This window comes from Phalacrocorax carbo, chromosome 1 (assembly GCF_963921805.1).
Source record: "Phalacrocorax carbo chromosome 1, bPhaCar2.1, whole genome shotgun sequence".
Taxonomy (NCBI): domain Eukaryota; kingdom Metazoa; phylum Chordata; class Aves; order Suliformes; family Phalacrocoracidae; genus Phalacrocorax; species Phalacrocorax carbo.
The window spans coordinates 44,778,795-44,797,995 of record NC_087513.1 but is presented as its reverse complement, the minus strand read 5'-3'; the positions used below and the strand labels follow the sequence as shown (position 1 = coordinate 44,797,995).

The 19,201-nt window shown below is 38.7% G+C and overlaps 1 protein-coding gene across 2 annotated transcripts in view; it reads left to right on the top strand.

Annotated features, from left to right (window-relative positions):
• Positions 1–16,366, top strand: part of LIN7A (lin-7 homolog A, crumbs cell polarity complex component) — a 48,978-nt gene extending 32,612 nt beyond the window's left edge. The window contains exons 3-6 of one of the 2 annotated variants that reach the window (XM_064450198.1): positions 4,261–4,332; positions 6,708–6,917; positions 12,630–12,838; positions 14,509–16,366. In XM_064450198.1, the coding sequence (XP_064306268.1) occupies positions 4,261–4,332; positions 6,708–6,917; positions 12,630–12,838; positions 14,509–14,551 (534 nt within the window). In that variant the 3' untranslated portion in view covers positions 14,552–16,366. Of the gene's footprint in view, positions 1–4,260; positions 4,333–6,707; positions 6,918–12,629; positions 12,843–14,508 lie in introns of both variants that reach the window. The other variant, XM_064450207.1, reaches the window with a different exon arrangement.
• The last annotated feature ends 2,835 nt before the right edge of the window (positions 16,367–19,201 follow it).

Sequence of the window (19,201 nt, the reverse complement as noted above, 5' to 3'; positions counted from 1 at the left end):
CCTGCTTACCTCTGGCACTTGGAATTCCAGCTTAGGTTGTGACTTCTTGAAGGAAGAGTTGTATGTCTTTTTATATATTATCATGCTGCAGACACTGTGGAAACACAGCTGATTTACTACTACTTACATATGTTATCTCATGTGCTAAGAAACCCCCAATATTTTCAAAAAGGTTACTTCCTCACTTAAAAATCTCGGAAAAGTTTATCTGGGTCTGCTACTTCACAGGTCTGAATTGCAATGTACTCTGTCTTGGGTTTTGTCTGTGCGTGTTTTTTGAACGCTTGCTCATTGCGGTAAAATGATTTCTGTCTCATGCCTCTTCCCTTCTGATTTTCAGACCAAGTTGTCGTAAAGTGAACAGAGCACCATTATTGTAGCTACAGTTGCACTTAGAATTACACAATATTTCATCAGGGGATGAAGCATTGAATACCTCTTACAGAAGTTAATGGAACAAAATTCGTTTAATTAAATTGTAACTTCGAGAATCCAGCAGAAAAGATGCTGCATCATTCAGGCTGTAAACAGAATGCTGCTTCTAGGCACCTTTATAAAACAGGCTGCTAAGTGCACTGTTATTCCTGGACCTCCTCCTAAAGCTTCACATTGACTTAAATAGGCCAGCCCAGTACATGCTGCTTTATTATGAGTCCATATGGAGTAATTTTTGTTAAGAAGCAAGCTCCTAAAGTACCTGTAAGGCAGCCCCCCTTCCCGTGCTTCAGTAATGCTAAACCAGCTGCTTTGCCTCCCAGCTGAATGTGTGGGGACGAGGACCATCGTCATAACAATAATACCTGCTGCATCTGACTCACTACAGCTCCTGCTGGGAGAGTAATAAAATGTACATTTCTCTGTGCTAGCAAGGGCTGCCACAGTACAAGGAGGACTCACTTCCAAGTTCAGATTTCCTAGATGTAATTTTCCTCCCTCACTCTTTTTGTATTTTTTGAGTACTGTGGGAGAATAACTTTAGATTACGGTGTCTGAGGAGACTGCCTGCAGAAGCTGAAAAAGTCTGAGATCTATATTCATCCTACATTCATTCTTCAAGGAGTATTTCTTGATGGGAGTGTTGTATTCTCTGCACCACAGGAAAGAGAAAACAAAGGCGAGTATGTCTAGCTCCACAGCACAAATGAGAGCTGTGTGAACAAACCCCTGTCTGCAGCACGCTTTTACCCGATGAACGTTCAGTGTACAGACACTGACAATCTTGGTAGAAATCGCTGTGGGGGAAAATTATCTGAAACATTACCATTTACCTTACAGCTGCAGCTTTGCATCTTGAAACACTGACATTTCACCTGTAATTTAATCTCTATTATTAATGAATTGTGGAAACTCCTTTCCCTAGGCACTAGACCATCAGACTGCATATGGAGTCTGTCAGCAAATAATATTACTAAACATTCATGTAGTCCTTTAGACACTCTAAAAAGGAATAGCTGTACATACAAAAATAGATACGCAGCTCTTTTTAAAATTAGTAACTTACAGTAACTGTCTAGATACTGTCCTGCGCAATCAGCTGTAGGCGGCCCTGCTTGGGCACGGGGGTTGGACGAGATGACCTCCAGAGGTCCCTTCCAACCTCAACCTGTCTGTGATTCTGTGATACATTCATTGTCTTTCTTCAACTCATTCCTATAACACAATGATGTCTTTAGAAATTATTCATCTCTTACAGTCAACAAAGGTCACTGTTTTAAAAGACTTCTTTAGTAAATAACTTTTCAGATACTTATAATTAAATTCTTCACCTTTGTCTTCTTATGTACTGAGTGATATTTTTTCCAATAAGGAAATCTAGAGATACGGATAACATTTTCAGATTCAGGAGAATCGCTATATGTTAAAAATGTAATCAGATGTACAGATAATAGTAGGCACTGAAAGGAAAGGTTATATGAAACGATTTCAATTACTTGTTGTGTACAATGGATTGAACGAGAAGCTATATTCCACTCTGGGAGAATTTAAATGCCACTTTATTTAGTTTGAGAACAAAGAGATTTTCAGTTTTATCAGTTCTTTGTACATAGAAGAGGCAGCAGAATGGATTCGTTGTACATGAATCATGGCTAAGGTAGTGCTGAGAACAGTGTAGATAAAGGGGTTAGTGTGGCTACAGGCAAACAACGGTTATTTATGGCCTTCAGTGTGCTTTTTGTGCATTGCTAGAATGAGCAGTGATTAGATCGGAACCCTACAAAGAGTTTAAGGGCCTTGGTGGAACAGGTACAGTTAATCTGTTTGGTTGTCAAACTGACTTAATAATAAGAAAGTTATGTAGGTATATATTTTATCCTTCTTAAACTCAAATTACATTAAACCTTATGTAACAGTCAAATAGGAGAATTAGATTTACAAATGCCTGAAGCAGATACTCAAGACTGGTCGCATCTGTTGCTTATAGAGAACGAGATTTGACATGCAACGCTTCTTTTCCCAAGAACTGTGCTGTAGGTATTATGATCACTGATAACTCTTTGTAGAACACCATTTTAATTCTGTTATCATTGAAAATCTACAAATGAACCCAAGGATTATATGACACTATTGATCATATTTTTCACAAGTTTTTGAGCTGGTTGATTCTTTTTTAACATATTTGTTTAATCACACGCTCGTGAGTTTGTTCTTTCACCAGTATACAAATTAGTTACCAGGATATTATGAAGCTGACAATAGTCAAGACAAAACAACTTTTTACTTTACTTTGAAGGTGTGTAGTGTATTTTAGATCTCTAAAGTGGATTGCATTTGTTACCTCCATTCCTTTTTTGCCTTTCCCTGGTGTATGTTATCCCTCAAAAAAGGTTTGTGGATCAGTCATCCCAAACATTCTACTGCTCAAGAGTGTTTGATTACCACTATGTCTGTCCACTGAGATCAGAAATGAGCCACACATCTTAATTCCATTTAGATGTTTGTAGCAATGTGTTCGTCAGTGTGTAAATTTTATAATAAAAGGCTCAGTGAGGAGAGATATATCGTTATGATACTGCATAACAAGTCATCAGGACAGGGGAATGGGGAAGTGTTACATATCAATGGGACAAGCTGTTGTTTATAGGTCAATTAAATACAGGACCTGACACCTTCTCTGCCAAAGTAACTTTTACATTACCAAAGAGGGAAGTTTTGACACTTCTGCTAAAGTATCACCAAATCAGTGAAAGGTAAATATATTTTGGAAAGCACAATTGAATCTGCATTCCTCGAGGACCCTAAGAAAGAGATTGCTGTAAAAGCTAATATATTTTACCAGGAAAGGTCCTCTCCGAGGAATGCAACCTGAGACATAAAGCACATGAAAAGACAAAATTCCTGATTAAGTAGGTCAAGAAAATGCCCAGAGTAAATCAGTGGCATGTAGGAATATTTACTTAGCTTTGGTGGTTTTATAAGAAAATATAATAAAATGATTTGTTTGCATTCACCTTTGTCTTTCAAAAACAATTTCCATATGTTATATAAAAATATTTTTATTTTTTAAGTTTGCTTTCAAAATAACGGGCTAGTATAAAGGCATTTTTTAATATATTTCCTGTAAGAGTGTGACAAATCTAGAGAACAAAGGCAGTGTGAGAGAACACCTTTTCCTTTCTCCTTACTGAAGATGTTTAAAAGGGAGAGTTAAGGAAAGTCCTTACCAGAAAAAAACAACAGACGGGAAGTTGTACATATCAGCAGTGTTGATTTTATGCCACTTACGTGAATGTACAATTCCTTTCTAAAGGATAATCTTACCCATTTCCCATGTCTGACCTACCAGACTGCCAGTACTTTTCACTGTTCCTAGCTATGGTTGATGGAAACCAGTCCTGTGACCTTTGTCCAAAATTTTATTTTCACTTTCGTTCTTCAGCATCTGTATGCTGAGCAAGTTACATATTTTTTTAACATCAGTCTCCTAAATCTTCAGTTCATAGGAAAGTTCAGAGAACAAAGAAGCCATTGTTGAAGGCTGAGACACCGCCCAAATCAGTTCAGATCATTTGCATTCAAATCGGTTGCCTGGAGACACCCATTTTTGATAACATAGAACCTGACTGTCCTGGTTTGGGGAAATGACGTGCTAGAGATGGGAAGCATGCACAAGTTCAGCAGACACTTGACTGTGTGATTGCGTGAATACAGCATTAATGAAACATAGTCTTATGAGGGAAAGGGACTGTCCTGTCTGGGTTAATATAAAGTCCTCGTTTTGCTTCTATAATTAATTTCATTTTATTTTCATGAACATTTTAGGTGTATCAATACATGCATGAAACCATAACTGTTAATGGCTGCCCCGAATTCCGAGCCAGGGCCACTGCAAAGGTAGGACATGTGCAACTGTTGAAATACGTGTTACCAAAGTGACCTAGTAATTGACTGTGCGCGTGTGTGTTTCAGGTATTCGTGTGTACACTGTAAGAAAATTTAGACATCAGTGGCAGCCCAGAGTCTAGAACCAGTGCTACTTCCCAGGTAACAATCATAACGGAAAATTTCAACCTTTATGCTGCTTCTGTAGCTTAAGAAAAGAGAATGATTTTATGGAATTTGATGCTTTTTGAAAAGTTGCTTTGCAAAAGCAAATCTACTGGTTCATTCTGTAGAAGTCTGCCTGCAACAACCAATATTTTAATGGACTATTTTCCCATACAGCTCATCCAGAGAGGACACAATGATTTGGGAGATAGAAACTAAACAGTCAAAATTCCACTTTTAACTAACGGGAACTGTAGGTACTGAGCAAGTGGCAAGGATGAACAGTGACAAAAACAGCCTGATCAAGAGACTCCACAGCCAAACGCAAGCCCGTTTTTTCTGATGCATTACCGGTTTTAATAAAACATATGGTCTCTTTGTCCATGTGGACCTGCCTTTCTCATATCCTTAGACCATGACAGCTACATTACTGCTACTACTAAAATGATAATTTTCTCAGGGAATTCACACAACCATGAAAGAACCCATTCTATGTGCCAGTATGAAATATGCTCTGTATTTTCATAACATGCACAAAGATAGATGCTTCCAAACAGGGAGATCTACCATGGCTTTCTTTTTCCCATTATCATTTGTACTCAACACCATCTTCTGGGTGGTATAGCAGATACTATGCAAAACAAGTAAACCTGCAAAAGCCAGGCATCTTTATAAGAGATATTTCTTCATGGTCCCACTCCTGTGAAGTTAGTGACAAAACTCCTTGAAACCCTAATGGAACGAAGATCTTACCATTATGTATTTAAGTTAAGAGATTTTAATTTAACGCTGTATCAGAAGATGAAGGTTGGGTGTGTGTTACAAAACTATTTCCACAGTATTTCAGAGAAGCAAGCTGTATAGTGGCCAGCAAATAACCTAATACACACTAAATTGCAGTGTATTGTCCTTACTAAATAGAACGTTCTTTTATGTAGACTGTTCTTCTGACCTTAACCTTCTTCTAATTGAAAGTTAATGGACAATGTAAATTTGTCAGGTCTATGGTTCTATACAGAGAAATGTGTATATGAAATCCTGATTTGTCCACACTGCAGGTAAACAGAAATTATTGCTTCTAAATGCAAATGGGGGGAAATCCAATTAGTGTTTGCCATTCTCATTTCTTATTCATATAGAACAGCAGGGTTACAGAGCAATGTTTCAATATCGCAATATTTCCTGGTTATTTCTGGGCTGTCTGCATTGCATTCTCCTAGCGCATTCATGTCTGACATAAAATGTATGCATGATGACAAGGTCTGCATGTGCAAAAACATGTAACTGAGAATGATCCATTAAGTCACATCATCCACTAGCTTCTATTAAGCATAAGCATTATTAGGATGCTCAAAAAACATTAGCATAGTGCAGAACTGTTCAAGCAGTTTGGACTACAAACACACGTTGAAAAGGATAAAAGATTTTCTTCATGTTTATTTAACAATTTACTAAGATCTATAAGTAGGAAAACACTTGTAGTGAAAAAATGAAGATGTAATATTTTTCTGGATGCAAGCTTTACAGTTTGTTATGTGGGGGGTTTTTTTGCTAGAGTAAGATTAGCGATCTAGGATTTTTCTAACTGATTTATAAATCAAATGTCTTTAAGATTTAATTTTTCAATGAACATTTTGATCAAATTATGTTATAAAAACTCTTACTCCTGTTCCAGGAGTTATTTCGTTTGCAAGATTTTTAAAAGATTATAAATTAAACTTTTTTAAAATAAGAATATCCTTTTAGGATTTTTTTCTGTGCCTAAAGAATAAAAAATAATTCTGTACCTCTGAAAGCAGAGCAGAGGGTTAACAATTCAGTTCATCCACTTTATTTCAACTAGGAACACGGTAGTGATCACAGTATCTTATCCCACAGTAATAAATTTTCTCCCTGTGAAAAGGCAAAGAAGAAATGCACTAGTGATCATAAGTGCTCACCACCGCGCAGTCAGGCTTCCCGGTGCCTACCTCTGGCTCTGCTGCTAACTTTCTGCGTTATCTTTCACAAGTCACCTAAACTCTCTATTCCTCTGCTTATTCCTTTATTTCAAAAGTATTGGCATGGAACTCAATATTTTTAAAATGCTTTCAGATAATCAGAAAAAGTCAGAGTAAGATACTGAAATGTTTCCACAGGAATGAATTCTTCCTGCAAATGAGCAACAGAGTGTGTATCAGTGTTCTCCCTACATAGCCAAATCACTCGTTTTTTTCTTCCAGGCAACAGTTGCTGCTTTTGCTGCGAGCGAAGGCCATTCACACCCGCGAGTGGTGGAGCTGCCAAAGACTGATGAAGGCCTGGGCTTTAATGTCATGGGAGGAAAGGAACAAAATTCACCTATTTATATTTCTCGCATCATTCCTGGAGGAGTGGCAGAAAGGCATGGAGGGCTCAAACGGGGGGACCAGCTGCTTTCGGTTAATGGAGTGGTATGTGGAAATTTGATAGAGCTTTCACTTTTGTCTGGATTTTCTTTTTTCACAGCTGTTCTAATACCATGATTTAAAATGCAGCCATATGAAACAAAAAGAATTAGCTCAGTGTGCATTTGCGGTGAAGTGAGGCAAAGCTGCATCGACAGCTTTGTGCCACTACAACTTCTGTTGTAACGGAGGGTGCTTGAAGAGCTTCATTTTAAATCCACACCACGTGCTTAATTTAAAGGAAGTTATGTCTTTCTTCATTGATAGTTCTGCAAATCCCTTTTGCAGTAAAAGCATAATTACAGGCTTTGTCATTCTTGCACTTCATAGGCTCTGAGGCACACAGCCCTTTCCACTCACAGTGGTGCCTCAGTGGCACTTGCGCAGCCTTGTGACTTTCAGAGCATTTGAACACATAAAATCAAAAGAAATTTAGTATGCACATTTGGTGCTGATTTGCAATGGAAGGGACATTCCAGATTTCTTTCAGTGACATTCATCCAGCTGGGATATCTTTGTCAGAGAAATCAGCTGTACAAATGAACACATACAGGGAGCATGTATTTTCAGTAAAAAGGTACATTTTTTACATAGTCATTTTTCACGTAAGTCAATACTTCAGGGTGGAGTGTTTTGCAGTAGTTTCACTGTGAATGTCAGTATCAAGGTAAAAATAAAAGGGCTCTTGGAATAGAAAGGAAAAACAAGGCTCTGACTACATGATATGGGTCAAATTCTGCCTTTCATTTGCTTTTTGTTCCCTTTTACAAGGGAATGTAAACTACTGAGAGGGTAGGCATACTCATTCATATAACCCTACACTTCTCTTAATGAAAACATAATCCTTTTTCATGCAAAACCTCCATCTAAACCTCATATTTAAATACACCAAAGGCACGTAGAAGCAATTCCTGAGTCCAGTCATAAATATAAGACTTTCCAACTTAAATTTCCTCTTTGTTGCAAGCCCATAAAGAATGAAAAAAATGCTGTTTTCTACATGCTTTCGTGTTGTCATCTGTTTCTCAACAATAGCTATTCCCTTTCTCTTGAAACAAAATATCAGTGCAACACTTCAGACAGACTTTCACCACTTCTTCTATCAACCATCATGTTCTCAAAAGAGAAATAATAGGTCTGGAAGCTTACTTGCCCCTGTACACAGTGAGGAAGAAAAGATTCAAAACAAAAAAAAAGAAAACCCACTAAAAAGATCATTTAGTCTCAGGGAAAAAGAAATCAACTGCACATTTTATAAGTAAATTTCCTGAACTTCACTGATGGAAGTACATCAAATAATTTTGTTGTTTTTCAGCACTTCCTTCAACAGGTGAATAAAAAGACAGATAAAAAGAGTTTATATTCACTAATTGATGGATGGTTCTTGAAAAATCCTTTTACTGTCAACAGCACCTAGGCAAATACAGGGGAGGAAACTGGTGAACCTTCAGATGTCAAGATATATTGAATTTGACTGTTGTCACCTCTGTTCCATGATACCCTATTCAAAAACTGTCATGAACGTGCTCTAGAATATATATTAAGCTAATGTAGCAAAAAAAAACCCCACACAATACAAAATTCCCAATTGCATGTAGGCACATGAGAAAGTTGATTCCCGAATGCAACAGAAAGTTTTGCCTTCAGAGTCTAAACAACAGAATTTGAAGGTTGAATTGCAGCTGCGTGCATGGAATAATGCCTGTGAGCAACTGTTCATACACCAACCTTGGGCTGAATTAAGCCCATACAACATAATTTGTAAAAAGGCAAAAATTATAGAAGTGCTAATTTGTTTGCAGACAGCTTGAGACAGGAGGAAAAAGGTCTAAATTTAACACTGTTCACTGGGACTAGTTCACTCTGTGCTTCTCTCAATTTAGCTGAAGAAAAGCAAATAATATACAGTATGTACAATACAACAGACGGCTCAGCAGTGGAACATGAAATGAAAATGAAATATCTGTAACTTGTTTGTGCTCAGAAGTTGGTGGTTATCCAACTTTATAATTATCAACATAAAATTAGAGCTGTGTGTTCAGAATCCAGATTTGTTATCCCAGCATGACTGGGATGACTGTTCCTTGAGCTGTTTCACCGGATGTTAAAAAAAGTGTTTTCTCATTATGCTGGGGATTTTGTTACATACTTTTGTCCCGCACCCCCTAAAAGAAAGGAAATTGAAAGCAGTGTGCCCTGCAGATGGCTCAGCAAAGGCACTTGCTGGTGGCTGTTCATATCTGGCAAAGATTCTGCATTTTTTAGATACCTGGTGTGAGTCAGACTCAGAAAGGGATACAAAATAGGTGTATAATGGCTAATTTCTCACTCAAGCATTTGCTTACAGATATCTAATAGAAATATTCTCAGTTTCTCAACCTGTGGGGTTACAATCAGATTCTCTTTTTTGTCTGCAAGAGACTGGGATTTTTTTCTTTTATATTTATGACAAGTGTGTGAGCCTGGGTACAGTAATGGTTGCTGTTTCCCCACACCATATCTGCAGTTCTTTCAGCTGTTCTTGTCTCTACAGTATTTTGCATCCCTTTTTTTGACACAATCTGCCAATGCAATAAGGGAAATACAGACATAAGTTTATATAAATATATGTAATTAAAAATTACATATTAAATAAGGACACGCATTCTGAAACAAAATTATTCAATCCCATGTTTGGTGGGCGGTTCTAAAGTAACGTGAGTGTCAGATCCTCACAATGTTCCCAGTGTAATCCAGTCAGCAAAATCCCTGTACAGGCATGACCGATACCAGCAGGAGTCCTTCGCCAGCACAGCCTCAGAGGTTTGCAGAGGCACAAGAATTCAAACAGCAAAACAACTTCCTTTGCTGGTATAAGCTCTTTTCCCTACTCCAAGGGGCTCTGCTATTTAAGTTGCGCAGCTACCGCTATGCAGGTAAAGCGTTTGTAATGCCTTGGAAATATGAGTGCAAGCAGCAATGAAGATGTTAAGAGCACGTATAGCAATCGTATTAATAGCAGCTGAAAACTGTAGTTGTTCAGACCTGAGTTAGGTACATTTAGAGAGTAGGATTCATATTTAGCAGCACTACCCTTTATTCTCCTTCCTTTCTCTTTGGTTATTGTTCAAAGCTTTAGGCTTAATTCTGTATCATTACTAGTCAAGTCAATGGGAGTTTTCCATTGACCTGGATAGCAACAAAGTCAAACCCTTTGTTTCTAATTAGAAAATACTGGCTGTAAACTGGAAGAACAAAGCCAGAGGCAAATGGGAAAAAAAAACCAGGCAATCATGAATTAAATACGGTTTACTAAGTTGTATGAAGTATTAAAGTACACCATCTTGTTATTCCCCTGCAAAACAGATACAATCACAATTGCTTATTCGTGCCAGTTAGAACCATCCAACTCTTTGAAAGCAAATGAATATTTTAACTACTTCATGTGGCTTGGGACTTTACAGTTTTTGTTCATAGTCTGTCCTAAGTTCATACTGTTCCACAGCAAAACTGATCACGACAACACTAAGTACAGTTGTTTCCTCTGAATGACCATGCCACGTCATACTGACCACAATTCACAAGCAAAAAATGAAATATGAAGTAATGCCAAATTTTATACGGTTCCTCTTAAGGTGAAACCTGTGTTTACAAAAGCCGGTCACAAAGCAATGAGTTATGAAAGACAGCTAGTTACAGTGTGTGTTAGTTACGATCACCTCTTCTAACACTGAGCACTTATGGGGTAGGGGATGTGGGGAAGAGGTTTTAATTTGTATCTGTGACTTGTTCATTAAAGCAATTTGACAAAACACCCTGTGCATCAATAGCTTTTTATTTTAGCTCTCTTTGGAGCATCTGTCTTTTTCACATATTTGTAAGGAAACTCTTTTTTTCTCCTAATTACTTTTGGGTAGCAGTGCTTGTTCAGCAAATTTATCCCAGTCACAATTTCTAACAAATCTGGTCATCACAGATCATTAATTTTCTTGAAGACCTTTGAATAGGAGACCTACTGGAGGAATTTCATGAACATACAGTTCAAAAACATGAAGTAATTTATTTCAACAATCAAACACTTATTTACTTCAAGGTTTTCTCTGTTTCTGGTAATCATTTCAGCACCTGAAATGACATTCATTATTTCTCTAAGTTGCAGAAATATTTTTGAAGCATCTTAACATTTCTGTAGAAACTCTTTGAGTCCAGTCAGTTGACCCAGACATGAAATAATTATTTGTATTAATATTTTGAACGATATTTAACAGGAGAAGAAAGATAAATAGCAAGGTGATAAGCTTGAATTGTGCTGTTTATGTTAGTTATGTAGGAGTGTATTTTGTCTGCTTTTTGAAATTTTTCGTTGTTATTTCTAGCTGTGTTTTCACACAGCTAGTTTTTCACAGTTTTTCTAGTTATTTCATAGTGTGCCACAGCAGAAGTAATTCTTAATTCACTGTTCTTGCACAATGCTACTCAGTCAAATAGGAGAGATCAAAATAGAAAGAATTTTCTTCAGACAGTTGCTATAACGATGCTGAGTTATTCTTTTAACATGAATTGAACTTCAGGTACTTTGAATGCTGCTGCTTCTCTTTGGAGACCTATGGATATAGTTTCATTTTAAATAGCATGGTATACGTATGAGTTTTAAAACACAGCATGTAGTAAAACTTTGCTTTATTTTATGTGGGAAGAAAATTACTTTTTTTTTTTTTAGTGGTCTAAAATCCATGTGAAGGTCTCAGTTGTGCAGTCTTTTTTTTTTCTGTGCAAAGGTGCTTTTGTTTGTTGAAATATACCCTACAACACACATGGGCAATCATACACCATTTGAAAATTTCTCTTAAGGTGTGGAACAATCCATATGCCTGAAGAGCACTCTGGTCAGTCCACTTAACGGTAGAAATTAAATACTCTTTTCACAGCTGAGTCACCTCTCTCTTTTCGAAATTCACTGTTTCAAACAATGTTAGCATAGCAATCAGAGCTTGAGCCCCTTTGGGAATGCTTTTGATTTCACAGCAGATATCATCTTACTGTAAACCATTTTCCAGAAAGGGAGGGAAAATACATATTCCTTCAGCAAGAACTTGCATTGTTTCAGTTGTTAGTGTTTGATTGCTTACACCTAACCAGATAAAGACTAGTTTATTTCTAGTAGAGAACCCGTATCACATAAATGTTAAACGTGTGAGCAATGCCATTAACTAAGACACGGCTTGTCGCCAGGAGCAGCGGGCATGCTCCTTCGCATGCAGCGCGGTGACTGCTTAATCACCACATGTTGTTCCCTGCAGGATCCAAACGGGGCCAGAGTGTAAGAAGGGAATTGCAATTTCATACTTGTAATTTCTTCATTTTTTACCAACATTTAAATATTTATTTTTGTACCTTGCAAACAGACTGTTTGGCTTTTTACTGCGGGGTTTGGGGTTTTTTCACATTCTTTTTGTTGGCACAAAGCTTATTGAGTATTTCCCTTCCTTTTCACACAGATCAGAAATTACATTTCTAATGCAACCTAAAACAGATTTGGCTTATTTAAAATACGAGAATGAATAGATTCCCAGTAGTGCATAAATCTTACTTAACTAATACTTTCCCTTTATGGTCCCTTGAAAAGCATAAGGTGTGGAAACTTCCTAAAACCCCAGCAGCCTTTCCGTATGAAAAAGAGGGCAGGGCTCTAGATCAAAGCAGCATTTTCATTATTAAATCTGTTCTCCCTGCTCCCAGAGCGTGGAAGGAGAACACCATGAGAAGGCGGTGGAGCTGCTGAAGGCGGCTAAGGACAGCGTCAAGCTGGTGGTACGCTACACTCCCAAAGTGCTGGAGGAGATGGAGGCTCGCTTCGAAAAACTGAGAACAGCCCGGCGCCGGCAACAGCAGCAATTGCTCATTCAGCAGCAGCAACAGCAGCAAACCACACAGCAAAACCATATGTCGTAGGTGAGACGATTCATTGGTCTTCCCTAAAGCCCACTGACAGCACCCTGCCTGGGCCAGCAGCCCATGGGGCCAGGGGTCTGTCAGAGCAGGGCCTGGCACAAGGGCCTGTCCCACCCCCCGCCAGGAGCAGGGCAGCCGGGGGGCACCAGGACAGCCCCAGCCCTGGGCATTGGGCACCTCCTTGGGGATGGCGACCTGGCCTCATCCAGGGCCCGCGGGTGGGCAACAGAACCAGTGGGGCTCATGGCTGGGCAAGGTCAGGGCTGTGGGGAGCTGCAACATCACTGGGGCAGGGGTGACGGCCCCAGGGGGTGACATGGGGTCCTGGGCTGTGGGCAGGTGGGGGACCCTCAGGGGGATGACATGGGGTCCTGGGCCATGGGCAGGGTAGGGGGAACCTGGGGAGGGGTCAGGGACAGTCAGGGCTGGCAGTGCCCTTGGGGCCCCAGCAAACATATACTGCAGGGAGGATCAGAACTCTTTCTCTGGTACATTTCCACATGGTCTGTCCCAGTAAAAATGGCGTTCTGAAAGTAGATGACAGGCCCTAACAAATTCTGGAGCCCGTTTCCAACTAACCCCGAGATCAATAGCCACTCTGGCAGCACTGGCTTACCTGCAAGCAAGACTGCATAAGAAGTCTGTAGCACCTGGGAATGCTTTTAATTAAAAACCAGAGCATTTGTGACAAGTAAGAATATGCTAGCAGATTTAGACACAGTTTAATGTATTTTCAGAAAGTCTGTTACCACTCAGCAACAGAATATTGAGATTTGCTGCTCGTACATGAAGAAAAGCCTTCCCTGTCCTTTCCCTGCTCAGGGAACCCAAACCTCACTCTGTGGTTCCTCTGCAGGGGATCCACAAGTGCTTACTTCTCATCTTCAGTTTGATAGGAAGTATTTAATTCACTCTTGACTGACATTCGGTATTGCAATATCTTCTAAGAGGCATGCAAGTTCTCCAGTGTAGTGAAGACACATGGCATGTGAGGTACAGAGATTCTCCCTATATGCAGTTTTTCTGAAATCAGCAAGTTTGTGACTTGACTACATTTAGAGATATGCTCCATTTGCCCAAATGAAATCAAGTAGGAAGCATGTCCCAATGACTTACATCCCAGTCATGCGTATCTCATACCAGGTGTTCCCAAAACAGGATGTTTGTACCAGTAAGAGTCTACAAGTGACTCAGAAAATCCCCAAATGGTCAGAAACTGAAGCTCCCAGTGATGGTTTCATCATTATTAATGTTGACACTGACCTCTGTTGGTATTTAAGGGAAAAAAACCATGTTGTAGACCCCACCATCCTGTGACCACCAGAATTCCAGCTTTGTTGATGCAAAGGTTCCAAGTGGATTCTGAATCCCACCTCAGGGCCTCAACTCAGGCAGGAGGTATAAACAGTAGTATTTAATGAAGTAAGTTTTGGGTTTCTGTGTAAAATAGGTCCATTGCAGGAGACAAACATACAAACGGCACAGTCTCACATGAAGTTTTTCACTTTTTTAGTTACCTAAATCTTTTCATTAGCAAGTAAGGCATTTTTACTGATTTGAAATTTTTCTTTCAACTGAAAGGGAAGAGAGGCAGGCAGAGACAGGCAGCAATTTAATTCCTCAATTCCTTGTGCTTGCTCTGAGAAGTGTGTTTCTTTAATTCTAGGTTATTCTCAAGGAAAAAAAGGCCTCGATCAAGAGTTCAGTAATCAAGCAACCAGAGCTGTACTTCAGTATTCCAGCAAAAAGAAACAATTACAGGAACACAAAACAGAATTCATCTGGAGAATGTGCAGTACAAGAATAATGTAGTTAAGAGCCATAGGGAGGGCACCTTCATGATAAGGCTTTTCAGCACACGGCAGTCACAGGTACATAGTACTTCTGTGACTCTATTCCGAATGAGAACAGCATGATGGGTAAACCCTATGAAACAGAGAAGTCCAGGGCTTCCAAATAATTCTGTTTGATCTAATCTTGTACTCCTTACCCTGACAAATTGGCACATTGGCTTTCTCTAGTCACTGGAAGTTTTGTTTTAAGGAGGTCAAGATTGGCTGCTTTTGGGGACAGAATCTTTCTCTACCGTTATCTCCAGAAATGAACAATTACATCAGTTCAAAATTTTGCCACAGACATCAAACTCATACATCGCACTTCATAGCCACTTTGTACTATATATTGTAGAGCTGTTTTAACCTAACTTCCTGTTTATAATTTTCAATTTTCCTTCTGGAAATAGCAATTTACTATATTTATAAAGTATTCCATTTGTAGAAGCAATTGGCTTTTTACTCTTGGTGTTTCCATATATTTTATTATGCATCAACAGAGTGAGAAAGTTTTAGGTCAATTTTAATTTTATTAGTAGTAAAGTTAGGGAATCCTAGAACTGTATTTTTAAACGTAGGTATTGCTTGTATCTATTATAGTTACTATTCAGAAATCTATAACTGGATATATTATATATTTATTCCACAAAATATATATTGTCTGAATGTACACGTTAGAGAAGTAGGGTCTTTGCTTAGCATGTATTGCAAATGTAGTAAGCTAATGTTAGCAAAAGACCAAGCTTTGTTTGGCAGATATTACTGTGATAGCATAATCTCAGCTTTTCTGTATTCTTTAATTTATTTTCCAGACTAATGTTAATATATTTTAGGGAGGAGGAAGTGTAAGTTTTTTCTTTTAAGACTCTCGCATTATCATTTAAATCAACTTAAAGGTAGAGTTCTGACTTTTTTTTTTTTTTAATCAAACCAAATTGGAATGTGCAAACAAAATATATAACTAAGTTCTTAAGTTTACATGTCTGCTTTTCCAAAGAAAATAGTCAAAGCTGGAAGGCTATAAATGTCATCTACTTCCAAGAAAATATGAAACTGGAACCCCGAAATTCTAAAAAATCGTCATTTTCAGCATGCCTTCTATGCTTTATGAGAAGAGACTGGGGGAGAAAAGGAGCTTAGGGCAGAGACCTACAGTCCTTGCATGTTGAAAACTCCATCTGATGTCAGTGAACGTTTAGTAACGTGAAGAACGTAGGAATGGTCTGAACCAGTGTTCTGGTTGTGAACTTGGGACGAAGTCAGAAACAATTAATATTTTGAAGGATCTATTCTCAAACAGAGAGAGGCAAAGCAAAACAGGGGAAGTTGGCAGTATCATAGCGTATGTTAGAAACCAAATGCAGGCTAGCCAACAGTCTTGACAGTGTTTGATCAGTGTAAGTAGCCATTGAAAGAAAATTACTGTATTTTTAAACCAAACAGCATGAATTCATCCAGAGAAGCCTCATTTTATACAGAGACATAATTTATCAAGTGATCGTTGGTGACGATATCAATTAAGACAGTGGAGTTTGAGAACTACCAGAATTAAAGATGAAATATATTGTATTGTGCTCCGCACGGTGTCTTTTTATACTTAATAAAATTGTATGTACCTATTTTAAAACTGTATTCTCAAACAGACACTGCTATTAATATTGACGGTATATAAATTGTTATTATGACTGCATATGACTGTTCTGTATCTCATCAGTATGATTTGAATTACACTGATATCTGCATTTTCAGAGACCAAGTATTCAGACTTAGTCAGCCCACTGTACTGCATTTTTCCAAACCGCCTCTCCACCTCCTCCCCTCCTCTTCCTCAAAAAATTTAGATTTGATGGAGTGGAATGTGCTGATTAATAAATTTCAATAATAGAATGTCATTCATACAGAGAAGCATATCAAATTCATTTTCATATATTACTATTCAATAAATTATTTATACACACTAAAATTAACATTCTAGTCTTTGCCAACATTTAACAATAAGATGAAAGGAAAATATAAGTAAAATGCAACTGTCAAGGAATTTGAACTGGAAGCAGGAAGAAATTACTTTTTAAGGGTCATGCCCCTTACCGACCAATAAAACATATAGCCACTTAATCAGAGAATAATCTGTGTCCCTAAACCTATCACCTGCATTTAGCTGTAGACAGTCTTTTCATTTGTGATTTAAACGTCTTTTGTCCTGGTGCAGTAAGGCACATCCACACATGCGTTCCTGAATTAGGACCTGAAAGAAGAACAGGGAGAAGAGCGCCTTCCACACACAGGTCTGCAGGTACTTGTGCATTGTATTTTAACTGACCGGTCTCCTGGCATTCGCTATTTCACTACACTGATACTCCTTCAGTCAACTCAGTGAGGTTTATTGCTCACATTTACCCTTGGGGCTCCCTCATGTTTCTCTGCACTGGCAGCAAACTGAGGTGGGAGATCCAACAAGTCTTTTCTGTCTCCTCTATTACAATAACCAGGGCGTGCCATGTGGTTTTTACAAGGTCTTGCATCATGTTCACTTATGCCAAAGATCCAGGTGTATGATCTAATAATAATAGAGATGATGGGTTGGTGGCATTTACTTACTGAAGTTGATGGATCTGCTGTACTGGCCCTAGTTTTTCTGTTTGTGACATCTGATTCGACTGGCACTTTATAGGGGACTGAAGGATTTCATAGCCCTTGATAAAGCAAAAAGCTCACCAGGATGTATGTTCATCTTTCCCTTCTAGAGTGACAAATCATAGATGAAAGGTCAATGAATGCCCACGAGTGGAAGAAATTACATTAAAATCTACCTCCAGTTCCCTGGTGCAGACCACTGCAGCCCTCTTAGTCCTATACATCATACCTTTTATATGTATTTATACAGCCAAGCTTCCAATCTGACTTACAAGCCTTTGGGAACTCTTGCAGAAGGCACAAAATTATATGCCACATTTGCAGGAGAAAAAACTGTTTATTCATCTACTAACTTTAAGGATTTTAGGGTTCTAAATGAAATTAAAATCTCATGGTTCCTAGAATTAAAAAAAAAGCTAAAGAAGCAGAAGGGTGGTTCTGCCTGTGTTTGAAATAATATGGGATTTTAAGCCTAATTTCACATTTTAAAATAGTTATTATGCTCATAGAAGATGTATTTTATTACAGGATGAGAGACTGTTTCAGAAAGTGGCAATTCTTTCTGAGTCTTCCTGTAAATGGGATAATAAAAGAAAACTGACCAAACAGCGTCCTAATGCAGAACTGTGGCGACAAGAGCTAAGGTGATCCTTCCACATATAAGCAGAGGATTATCAGCTAGAAGGAGTACTGTCCCTGCATAAGCGTTGGTGAGACCCATTTCCTCATCCAGCATTCAATAAAACAAAACAAGTTTCAAACCCAGAGAGTATTCTGGGATGATTTGCAAGAATGTTCTGCCTGCTGCAATGCATGCCTGATGAGAAATACAGCCCAGTATGCTTGTCCATGAGAAGGTCAGGACAAAATAGGGATGTGTTCAAACAGTCTCGCAGGCAGACCCAAGCTCTCCCTCCTTGTCCAGGAAGCAAACACAGTCCTTGTGCTCTGAACCAGCAAAAAGATTTAGATATATGTTTGATGGATTTATTGCCTCTACCTTCAGCTGTCTAAAAGCAAGCTGCAGAGCTTACGCTGATTGTTTCCATGGTTAGAGGCATCCCTCAAATGCGATTCATTCCACCTGCCTCTATCTTAAAACAGGATAAGGCATCCAGTAAAAGGGTTTATAAGCAGAGCCACCGCCTAAACAGCCTAAATTACTGGCTTGAAGTAAGTAATGTCTTTTGGGGTTTTTTTGCTGCTTTGCTCATACACAGCTTCCTAATAAATAAATATCCAGCCACCGGTGTTTCAGTTCCCCAGTCTGAAACCTCCACCCACATAGCTCAGAAGACTAATAGGCCTTACACGTGATTTGTGCTGTAACGAGGTTCCTGTTACTACAGATGTCTGTTCTGAAACATTCTAAGAAATTTTAAGAGCTCAGCACAGGTGACACTAGCAAAATGCTTTGCTTGTCGTATGTGCAGGACCAGACTGCACCAAGCTTCAGTCTGTGGATGCTGATAGCAGAAGCCTGCACTGCCACCCCTAACGCTGGGCTAGCGTGCGCGCATTTTACCATGCCTGCAGCCAAAAAGGTGAACAATTGCTTTTGATTTTTGGTTACAGGGGTGCATAAAAATGAATGCCAAACTTCTAACGTAGGAATTTGTGATACCAAGAGTCATAGCAAAACCTGACCAGTTCTGAAATCTAGAAGCCTGCAGCTGTCTAGGATTAAGTCAAAAGATAACAAAAGCAGTTGTCTATACAGACCAACCAAAATCCAAGAGAAAAAAAATCCCATAGGGATTTAATCTCTGATCTGCATTTAATTTACTTTCTTATGGCTAGTTTCACTCTTACCAACTTGTCTGAACAAAAGGAAAGCATATGATTCGGCAATTGCACTTACTTTTATCAAAAGCATAAAGAGCGGATAGGGTA